The sequence below is a fragment of the Falco punctatus genome (assembly GCF_963210335.1).
Source record: "Falco punctatus genome assembly, chromosome: Z".
NCBI lineage: Eukaryota > Metazoa > Chordata > Aves > Falconiformes > Falconidae > Falco > Falco punctatus.
In genome coordinates this window covers 42,735,323-42,746,788 of record NC_137586.1, presented here as the reverse complement: position 1 = coordinate 42,746,788, position 11,466 = coordinate 42,735,323, and the positions used below count along the sequence as shown (strand labels likewise).

The 11,466-nt window shown below is 47.8% G+C and overlaps 1 protein-coding gene across 6 annotated transcripts in view; it reads left to right on the top strand.

Moving 5' to 3' along the window:
* The first annotated feature begins 4,238 nt into the window (after positions 1 to 4,238).
* The window catches only part of LOC308056274 (transducin-like enhancer protein 1), a 94,172-nt gene continuing 86,944 nt past the window's right edge, over positions 4,239 to 11,466 (top strand). For 5 of the 6 annotated variants that reach the window (XM_080371370.1, XM_080371368.1, XM_080371367.1 and 2 more), the window contains exons 1-4: positions 4,239 to 6,098; positions 6,682 to 6,782; positions 8,426 to 8,489; positions 8,583 to 8,627. In XM_080371370.1, the coding sequence (XP_080227496.1) occupies positions 6,075 to 6,098; positions 6,682 to 6,782; positions 8,426 to 8,489; positions 8,583 to 8,627 (234 nt within the window). In that variant the 5' untranslated portion in view covers positions 4,239 to 6,074. Of the gene's footprint in view, positions 6,099 to 6,125; positions 6,532 to 6,681; positions 6,783 to 8,425; positions 8,490 to 8,582; positions 8,628 to 11,466 lie in introns of those variants that run through there. The other variant, XM_080371366.1, reaches the window with a different exon arrangement.

Sequence of the window (11,466 nt, the reverse complement as noted above, 5' to 3'; positions counted from 1 at the left end):
TGTGAAAGAGCTACTTTAATTATAAGTACCACAGTAATGAATTCAAGTACACTCATTTATCATAAAGGACTTCCCCATCTGTCTCTAAAGTATGCTCAAAAATGCTGTGTATTTGATAACATGAAGGTTGAGAATTTAACACATTTTAGTTTTAAACACTCAATTTTGGTTTGCTTTTTGTAAGGTTGTCTGACTGCACTTTGACTGAAAGACCAGATTGGGGTGGGTGTGCTCGTGCACGCGCTTGTGTGTGTATGTGCACATGTGTGCATGTGTATGTGTGTGCATACGTGCATGCGCATGTGTGTGCATGTGTGTGTGTGGTCTCTTCCTAATTTATTTGCACTTCAACCCATTGGGATCAAGCAGCAATCCCTGTAGGCAAAAGAAGATTAGGGAAAGCAACGGGCTGTTTTTTCCCAGACACAGAAGGGAAAGCGACTTCTCAAGTACTGCAAGTTTTTCTGGCCACTGTACAAATTGTTCCTGAGTATGGAGACTTTCCAAAAGACCTAATTAGCAACTCGCTACAAACATTTCTTTGCATTAGCTAATGATCCAGCTACACTTGTAAGCAAACAGTACCAACATATCTAATCAATGCAGAAAACCCAACAGAATGCCTATTAAACATCTGGATGTAATTTTCTAGTTAGACTTAGAACAAAACGAAAACATATGCAGGTTTCTTTCATCTATGCCTCAACAAAGAAATTGTTGATAAAAAAACATACTGGCCAGTCAATGTGTCATTTTCATAAAGCCTGGTCATTTCTCTTCAAATGTTCCCAGTTTAATTTTGTTGGTTTCCTGCAATCTCTAATTTTACCATATTGTGTGAAACCACAAGGGATTCTTTGGATCTGATTTTATTTGAGGTTTTACTGCTGCACGATCTGCTACTGGCTTTTTTTTTTTTTTTTTTTTAATTTGACTTGGGAAATTTTTAAGGTTGAAAGAATGGGGGAAGGGAATACAGTCATGATGATAAAATGACCCAGTGCAACTTTCTGAACAATCTTGCCTACAAGGAAAGCTACTAATTAAAAAGAAATCAAATTACAAAGAGGGTATGCAGTGGCTATTAGCCAAAAGATAGCGAATAATTAGAAATGTAATTGCTTTACCCTGCTCACATCATTTGCACTTCATACATACAGAAATATTTCAAAAGTGATATTGTTTTGCATATCCTCATAATAATTATTGTTCTTGCAGCTGTATAGGTAGTCACTACTATACCACATGCACTGTATGACTCTTACACATTTTTTTCTCTATTCCACCTGTGCCATCCTGCCATTAAAAGTACTCAAAAATAGAACAACTCCCTCCGCCCATGCACATATATATAATTTTTAAATGTACTCTCTCTTTCAGTTGAAAATCCAATGATCTCTCAATCTAAAACTCTGAAAGCATAAACTCTATTGAATTCTATAATTGCTTTCTCGACTGATTTGCTCTGTGTAGGTAGAACAGTGGAATAAATCACAAATTTGCTGAACAGTTTTCCACCCACCTGTAGCAAAATCCTAGCGATTAACATCATCAACATTTTTATTGTATGTGCCAGTTTGTGGGAAGTTAAAAAATATTGCTTGTAAATAGTACTGTTAAGAGGAAAGGAAAAAAATATAAACAGTGTGGTAAACAGAACATCATACAATACGTCATTTCCCTGAAGAACAGATGCTACATCTGAAACTCTTTCAATATATTCACACTACATTTTGGATCCAATACTGCTTCTTTTGACTCAAAGCTCCAACTGCTTCCAGTGTGAGTTTTCAGTACATAGTCAATGCAAAAGGATTAGGCCCTTTGCTACACAAGGTAAGAACACTACATTAAATGCTTACAGTGAAAAACAATTGATTTCAAACAGCAGAGTTGAATGGATAGTTAAACAGAATGGTTTGGGGGGGGTTTAATACTGAAGGTAATGTTTTTATTGTATTTTTAAAGCACGAGACAAAGGTTTAAACACAATTATGTTTAGTGCAGTTTGAGAAGTGTGTAGAGTATGTACAGTTTTGTGGCATAATGGTGTGGTATTATAAAATACTACCTTGAGTTGAATACAGCTCTATAAAACATGCGTAGCCATGTTATGGCCTTTCAGTGGTGAAAATAGTAAGTATCGCCATGGAATGAAGACATTCAGTTTTCTGGAACTAATTCTAATTTATACCCATCTAACAAAGAGGAAATTTTAATGCTGTATTCAGCCAATGACAATGCACTATAAATTAGTGAAGTACCAGATCATGTGGGTTATTGTTCATAGTATGTAACATCAGTGGCTCTCATTTGGAAAAAAAAAAAAAAAAAAAATCAAAATCATCACATTTGATTCTGCTACTGCTTTTACAGCTCTTCTATCCCAATTATAATGGAGGAGATTCAAAATGCCCTTGAGTCTGATTGCAGAATCTAACTAGGTTAAAAGCACTTGTTTAAAAAAATCAGGAAAATAAAGCTTTTTAGTTTCTGTTAAAACATGCCTTGGACATTTTAATGACGGCAAATAAAGATTACAAGACATTTCAAATTTCATGTAGGTAAGCAATTAAAAAAAAAAAAAAAAGCTTTTTGTTTATGTTCCAAAACACAGTGGTCGTGGTAGTATCACATTAACAACTCACGCCAGCAGGTTAAGCAAAGTACAACCAAAGTTAGGCAAGTGTTACATTATTACAGACTCCATAGCTACTAGGTACACGCATAAAGTATATACTAAAAGCTTGCACTTTTATGGTATGTTTCATCTGAAGAACTAAGTACTTTATAAGCACTAATTAATTAAGCTTTCCTATTCCATGAACAGAGCAGGGAGTTGGTTTGTCCAGGACTACAAGGGAAGAGCTGGGAACAGAATGCAAGCTTTTTAGCTTTACTTATGCAGGCAGAACACCAGACAAGTTTACATTCCTGTCCTAGGAACCACAGTCTACCAAAGGTCATTATCAAGGATATTTTGCCTCATCTCTTATAAAACATTACGAGTCCTTGTATTCATTTATGCATTCACACACAAAAGATATATGTGCACGTACACACACATAGGTACAGACACCATTATGTGTACACATACACATGCACACAGACACATGCACAGCGTGCATCTGTTTTCAGCATCAAAACTCTTCTAGTCCCAGAATGAAGTCCAAACACCACTCTAAAAGTCTGAGGGAGTTTAATTTTCTTTTCCTTTGGTCTTTTCTATGTAAAACTGGGAATAATGTAGTATGGAAATTAGCACTGAGTATGTAAAGCTATGCCTTGATACTGCAACATATCAAATTTCAAATCAAATTTTGAACACAGATTGCTCTTTCTCTAGGATACAAGATGAAGCATAATAGGATTCTAAGTGTCTCTAGTGAACATTGATGGGAGATTGTAAGAAAATGCAATTATAAAATGACACTTCCTGTATTTAAATGGTGATACAACATTATAAGGCCTCTTTTTAGGTAGAGTACAGGTACACTAACAGTATAAATATGTCTTGAGGCATTAAGTATCAAGGTACCAGTACTTCACATTTTATCCAGTAATCCTGCTATGAATAAGGTGGTGACCAACAGAGGACACGCTCTGAAGTATAGTTGCCACTGCAAGCTGTGTCATGCCAGCAGTCATACCGGGAGCATCTGGGATTCGTTTGACCCTCCTGTACCTCAAGCAGGACTGTAAGCCGTTTACAACAGCAAAGTTCTTGCCAGCTCTCCTTTAGCGGGCCCCTCTTATAAAAAAGCCAATTTTCCACAAGAGATTGCTTCTGGCTGATCGAGCGTCACTCCAGCCAATGTTTCGGTCGGTGCTTTGACCGATGGCAGCAGGCATTGAGGCTTTACCCTTCCGCACAGCGCTTCTCCTACAGCGGGGCGCACCGGCAGCAGGTGCCGCAGCACGCACCGGCACCGCCGCACGTACCGAGCCGGGGGAAGGGGCCTACCCACCCGCCCGAGCCGCAAGGGAGGCTCTCAGGGCGCGGAGGCGGCGCCCCCTCCCCGCGCTCCGTGGGCCCGGTTGCCGGCAGACCCTGCCTGGGTGCGGCGCCGGCCCTGTGCTGCGGGCTGTGCGTCCCCGTCGCTAATGGCACGAGATGGCGGCCGCGCACGGTGACGAGTGCCCGCACGCAAGGCACGGGGGCCCCGCCACGGAGGCCTCTGGAGAGCCGCCTCTCGCGCGTTGGCGGCTCAGAGCCCGCCCCGCCCCGCTCTGCTCCGCTCTGCGCCCGCCTGCCCGTCCCGGCCCGGCCGGCCAACATCACGCCGCGCCCGCGCTCCCAGCTGGCGGGAAACGGACCCCGCGCGCAGTGGGGCAGCAGCCCGCGCCATCCCGCCCTGCCGCGGACCCAGGCGAAGGACGCGCGCAGGCGCCGCACGCACGCCTCGCCGGCTGCCGCCCTACCCCGCCCCTCCTCGCCCGCCCGCTTGCCCCACGTTACTTTGATTGACAGCTCAGCCTCTCCACTCTCCTTCCCACCGACCTTCCCCCTCCTCCCGCCGGCTCCGCGCGCTCCGCGCCGTCCTATTGGCCGGCGCGGAGCGCTCCTGCCGATCCGCCAGAAACGGTTCCCAGCGAAAGGCTGAGAGGCGGCGGGACTCGGGCTCCCGCCATTGGCCCGCGGGGCCGCGGCGCGTCACGGCCCCACGTTGGTGCCGGTCCGGCGATTGGGCGGCGGCGGCGGCTGCCCCCCCCCCGCGGGGCGGCGTGGGCGGGGCAGGACGGCTGGTTAGCTTGGCGGAGTGTGAAACCGCGTGCTAATGTAAGCGGCGCGGGCGAGCGCGGCGCGTCCCCCTCGGCCGCGCATCCGTCCCGCCGAGCACCTCCCGCGGGGCCACCCAGCGTCCCCTTTCCCTCGGCCGGTGCGGAGGGGAGGAGGAGAAGGGGCCGGTGGCGTTTCCGGCCGCTCGGGTCCGCATCTTTCAGCTGGGGAAGAACTTTATCTTGGGCCGGCCGGCAAGAAGCGGCGGGGCAGCGCGGCGGAGGATTAGGATGCGGCTGCTGCTGCTGCCGCGATGTACCGCGCTTGGGGCGCTCTGGTGAGACACGCAGCTCCCCGATGCGCGCCCGCCCGGAGGAGGCTGCAGTGGTGCCGTTGCACGAAGCTTGCCCTCTGATTTAGCCTCGATACGGACGCGCTTTTTATTTTTTTTTCGTTTTTGTTTGCCCTCCCGACGGGGCGGGCGCCTTGGCCGGACGGGCCAGCGAGCATTTTGAGGGGTTTCGGTTTTCTTTTGTCCTAGGGACCCCTCTGCAACTAACGGAAGAGTCTCTGCTGCCTGTGCGCTTCCCCCTCCTCTGCCCTCCTGCGTTTGGTGCATGTGCTACTTACTGGAGCTGCGCTGATCGGGGCCGCCTGTGCAGAGCCCCCCCACCCTGCTCCCCGCCCTCCTGCCGCTTTCCTTCCTTGTTCGCCGCTCCGTCTCTTGCCGATGACCTGGCCCCTCCGCCGACGCTCGGGAGCAACGCGGCCCTCCCTGGAGACTTTCTCTCGTCCCACCGGCTTGCGACGGTCCCGCCGCTGACGCCGCGTCCCGCATCCTCCGCCCGGATTTTCCCCTTTCGGCAAGGGGCAGAAGTGGGGAGAGGATTCGCCTCCGCCCGCGGTTTCGGCCTTACACTTTCACCGGCAACTTGCGAGGCCGAGAGGGAGATCACTCGCTGCTGCGGCGGGGCGGCCGCTGCATCCCCTCCCCGGGCGCCGTCGGGTCCCGTCCCGTCCCGCCGCGCCCGGGCGCTGTGGGCGCCGGCCGCAGCGCCGCCGAGGAAGCGCGGAGCGGCGGTGACCGTCCCGAGCGCGGCCCGCCCGCCTTCCCCGGGCACCCCCAGCCCTTCCCGGAACAACAGCAACAAAGGACGCCGCGGCCGGGGGATGCTCCCGCGGCGGGGGCACTGAGCGGCGCCTCGCCCCGCTCCTCCCCGCGGCGGCGGAGGGAAGGCGGCCGGCCGGTATCGCCGCTCCTGCCCCCCTCGGCGCCCCGGGCGTGAAGCCAGGGCAGGGCGGGCGGCTCTCCGCGAGAACCGCATTGCGAGGGAGACCCGCCGCGGCCGGAGCCATGTTCCCCCAGAGCCGGCACCCCGTAAGTACGGACGGGGCGGACGCTCGGCGGCGCTGGGGGCGCAGGGCGGTCCGGGCGCTGCCCCCGCCGGGGCTCCCCCGCCGGGCTGCGGGGGGGCGGGCGCCCTCCCAAGTTTCTCCTCTCGGGAGGAGCGGCGCGGCCAGCGAGAGAACGTGCCGCCTCCCCGCCCCCGACCCCTTTTGTTCCGCGGGCAACTTACTTGCCGCGGGAATTGCGGCGAGGAGTCGCCGCCGGGCCGGGCCGGGCCGCGTCCCCCTCCCCGCCGAGCGCGGCGGCCGGGTCGGGGCGGCCGTGCCCCCGCGGCGGGGGTCGCGGGGAGGAGCCGGCACGCCCCGCTTCCCTGTCAGCGGCGGCGGCAGGAGCGGGTGGGTCGGGGCCGGAGCGGCTCCCCCAGGGCGGTTAGCCTCGCCCCCCACAGATGAGGGACGGGAAGGTGGGTAACGTGTGCGCAGCGCCCCGGGGCGGGCTGGGCTCTCCCTCCCCTCGCCCCTGCCGGGGCGGGCACCGCCGGCCCCTCCCTGCGGGGCGGCCGCGCCGTGTCTGAACATGCCTCTCTCTCCCGTGCCGGCCGCCGCTGCGCCAGACCCCGCACCAGGCTGCGGGCCAGCCTTTCAAATTCACCATCCCGGAGTCGCTGGACCGCATCAAGGAGGAGTTCCAGTTCCTCCAGGCGCAGTACCACAGGTGAGCGCCGGCGGGCCGCCTCGGGGCCGGGGGGCGCAGCCCCGGCTGGGCGCGGGGGGCTGCACTGGAGGGCCCCGTCCAGGCGGTGGCGTGCGATGTCGAGGCTGGGCCCCGCCGCGGGGCCAGGCACCACCGGCCGCCGCCGGACGGGCTGGTGCGGGGCGGCGCGGGGAAGCCGGTCCCTGGCGGGGCCGGGGGTGCCGGAGGACGGGGCGGTCGGGAGGGCGGTGCTGCCCGGGGCGCGCCCTCCTGCCGGGGTAGCTGCGAGGGGCGGTATTCTCGAAGCTGGAGCGGTTCGGTGCTTGTACGCGTTAAAAAACCAAACAAACAACTTGTGAGGGGTCCTTTACGTGGAGGATTCTTTTAATTATGTCGAGGGAAGACCTGCGCTAATGCTGCGGCACAGAGCATTAAGGAAGCTAATTCTCATGTTTGCTCATTTGCGAGTGGTGTTAATGCAATTATTAATAAAATGCCAACGTGCAGTGCTTAAAGAGCCGAGAAGGATTGTTAAAGCACACAAGTACTGGAGTACTCATACAAACTTGACGTGAATCCACTGAGGCTGTGGCATGTGTTCCTGGCTGTTGTGCTGTGTCCTTCAGACATTCTTGTTGCTTTTGTGCTTGCTGTTGAGGTCCCTACAGAGATTTAGTAGTGTGGGGTCTGGCATACACAGGGCAATTGGTATAAAGGGGCATTAATCTTCCCCAATTTTGTACTTACATGCGCCTGCAGGGCCTGTGTAGGAGTAAGAGCTTTGCAGGTTTCCCAGCCAGAAGTTGCTTTGTTTTGATTAGGTTTCCTCTTTCTTACCTGCGATACTTTTAGCCTAAATCGTTAACTTGTTTAAGCCATTTGTTACTTTAGAAGTGCATTGTAAACTATAAACGTTTGTTGTTGCAGCTGGAAGTGAAAAATGCGGGCTTACACACCAAATGTTCCCTCGGTCCTTTACTAGTGTCATAAAAAAAAAAAAGAAAAAAAGAAAGAAATTCATCAGTGTGCCAGAGAACAAAGACGATGTCGAGGCATTTGCCCTCAGCGAAACTAGTTAGAATTTTATCGTTGTTAGTGATGAGATAGCAAGTGCTGAATGTGACTTCTTTTCATTTGTCAAAACGAAAATACAAACCAAACTTGCAAGTAAATGATAGTTACTGATTTTTTTCAAGCTCTGGGCAAGATAACCTTAGCTAGAATGTACCTAAGGTTAAGAATTATAGACATACTCAAGCTGTAATTGTAAACCTGAGTGGTGTTACTTGGCAGTAACTTACTAAGTGTTGTATACAAGGAAATACTAATTTTTTTGCTACTGAGAAGTACTTTGAAGAAATTCAGATCCTGTTATAGCTTGAAAGTTGTTGCACTTCATGGCAGCTCCTTGTCAAAGCATGAAGATTGGATATGTTTGGGTTCTGGAGACAGTTCGGGTCTCATACAGCACCCATGAAATACCTTTTAAATTTCCTGTTCAGTGTTTCTGTTTAAAGAATGAATTGGGTCTTGCTGTCTGCATTTGTGTGTTAATGAGTTTTGGGTTTTTTTTAATTAACTGTATCTGTTAAAATACAAATGAAGTAGGTAGATGTCAAAACAAGTGACATAACACTTATATTAAAGTGTGATCTATTTTGTAGCCTTAAATTGGAATGTGAGAAACTGGCAAGCGAAAAGACAGAAATGCAGAGGCACTATGTGATGGTAAGTATATTTGTTTTTTCTTTATTTCGGTAAATATCTCCTACTACAATGTAAAGCAGCATAAGAAAATAACGTGTGCTCCTTTATTTGCAGTATTATGAAATGTCGTATGGATTAAACATTGAAATGCACAAACAGGTAAGGCATTTTGTTTTCTAAACCACAGAATCTGCGGTCTGTCTAGTGCATTTAAATGTAGCTGTTCTCTTTATGTTCGGGTGACTATATCATGTGTCTGAATCAATAGGCTGATTTGTAGCTGTGATTAGTAAACCTTTGCCTACCTGCTGTCAAATGATGTATAGATTAGGTTGAGTGACAAGGCTTTCTTGGTATTGGTCGTGAAAGACGTTGGCAAAAATAGGAAAGGTCTTGTGTCCGTGGTTTCAAAAATATAATTCAGTGCTTTATGTGGTTTTATTTTGTTAGTGAGCCTTTGATGTGTAGAACTGGTCTTATGTGTGTGTAGCATATGTAGTGATAGTTGCTCCAATCCTTGCCATTCAAAGGTATGAAAAGATCAGTGACTTGGAAAGCTCTAGTTATGACTATGAGTTTGCAAGTTCCCATAAAATTCACACTTATGGCCACTATTATGGTGAATAAAAAGAGTATTGAACTGGAACAAGACACTAAGGACCTCATAAGAGAAGAAAAGCTAAATGATTGCTCAGCCCAGAGGACCCTCAATTGAGTAGTCATTGTCTGCCAAATAAAGCATTAATGGCAGGGTGTAAGTATTCTGTAGATACGCTGACATTCACTTTTTCATCAAAATGCTGGTACAATAAGTCTTTCAGAGATCGATGGCCTCTTTAAAAAAATTATCATTAGATGAAGTTGCACAGTTGGACACATTTCAAAGTGCAACAATACAATTCTTTCTTGATGTGTATGTGCTATTTCATCTAAAACTCTTGTTTCATTAAATTAAAGAGCATGGCTGACCGGCTAGGGCACAGCGAAGAAATTGATTAGTTCAGGCTTCAGATCTTGAGTATATTCAAAGACTTTCATTAAGCAAGTGAATTGCAGAGTTGAATTTTGCTTTTGTAACTCTGAACTCTTTGATATTCTTTTTGTTTTGTTTTTTTTTCCCCCTAAAAATATTGATAAGGTGGTATTGCAGTTCCATGATAACTTTCTGTCTGCAAAGCGGGGTAGGTATTTTCTTGTTTTTTAGAGGAATGCATGTTCAAATCCAAAATGCTGGTAAAAGAATAAATATTATGACACCTCGTTTTCTTTTAAAAGTAATGCAATGAATAGGAAGGCAGCACAACTAGAGTAGTGTTTGAATTGGTTCTGTACTGTATCTTGTATTAGTCTTCTTGTGTCTTGTGTTGTAGGAGAAAGTCAGTTTTTCTGTAAGGTGGCTTTTTCAGGCTTTGTGATTTTGGAGATTTCTTTCTTGGATTTTGTGTTCTGTTTTTTGATTTTTTTTTTTCTGCTCCTAAACAACTTTTTGGCACATTAACCTGTGAGGAAGCCAATGTCCGTATAGGAACCGCATTTGGTGCAAAGTGGATGTTGGTTTTGGAAGATCTTTCAGGAGAATGTGTGATTTCAGTAAATGTACTAGGAATTAACTTTAGGTAAAAATCAATTAAGCCCACAAGATTAAAGAGTGTCAGAACTGAGGTTTCCACTTTGACCTTAACATCTGTGTATTGCAAGGGTTTAATGTTCTGTATATATGGTAACTATAATTACATACCCAGTAGGCAGTGATACTTCAGAAGCTTTTAAGGTTTTTGGCAGAGCATTATACCTATGTTGGTTCTAGCCAGGGAGAGCAGAGCAACTTGCTCTGTGTATGTTGTTAAGAAAATAATAAGCTTTTGAAGGCATAAATACATTTCCCTGGATGTGAATCTCAGATACTATGTTTTTACATGTTAAGTAATTCTAACTTCCAATAAAAGTAGCACCTTCATTTTAAAGACTCTTGATTTAGGTGCCTGAAGTGAGGATGCCAAATGGTGTTACAGTTCAGTATGTAGGTGGCCTTAGATTACAGGAAACAAAAAAGCCTACCAGTGACATTCTTCTGAATCTGCACTGCTAACAATAAGTTCTGAGGAGGCTTTTGGCAGATAGTAATCATAATTCTTATTAAAAACCGGTGACGTCTAGCCCCAAGGGTGTAGCCAGGCTCAAATTGATGCTTTTTGCTGGCTGATCACCAGCATGGCCTAAGTGCTCATTATGTTGTAGAGAGGGCCTTTGGAGCTCTCATTATGTTTGACAGGAGTTCTCTCTAGGGGGAAACTGGGCATTAGCTAGACTCCTGACAGGCTGAAATTATTCCTGCTTTAAGGCTTATAACCAAATGCTAGCAAGGCATCATCAGGGGACATGAAAAATTGTCATTTCTGACAACATCTTTGTTACTGAAAAATGCAGTGATGGGGAAACTTTCCACTGAGCAAGCTTTAACGTTTTTAAGGCCTGCCTCCTATGTGGATGCTGCACTCTGTGTGAAGCCCTTCAGAGTGCTTGGGTTGCTGATTGAAAACCAAAAAATTACACTGCATACACTGTGTACATCACTGTTAAGGTAGAACCGCTTTGATGATAAAGTGAAGTAGTTGCAGTTTGCCTGCATATGAAAGGGTCGACTACTTCTGGTGATACAACTGTATCAGTACTTCCCTCTTTATTTAATTTGGTATTCTATTATAATTTGACCAAAACAGTTAGTCAAGACTTGACTGTTGCTATAAACAGACTTAATTAGGATGAATGTTCCATACACAAACAGCTTTACTGAAGAGCTTTCCACTTGAATATGTTGCATTTGAGTCCAGAAATGGCCATGGTAAAGATTCCTTCACAACTTTAGCTTTGGCATGACACTTCACAGAGTTTATTGCATAACTGTGTACTTAAATTGACATGCTGCTGCATTTCAACCTGCTGACTGAACAGTGTTCAGGAAATAATCATTTTTGGCATATTTGTGCCTGGTTTGTAG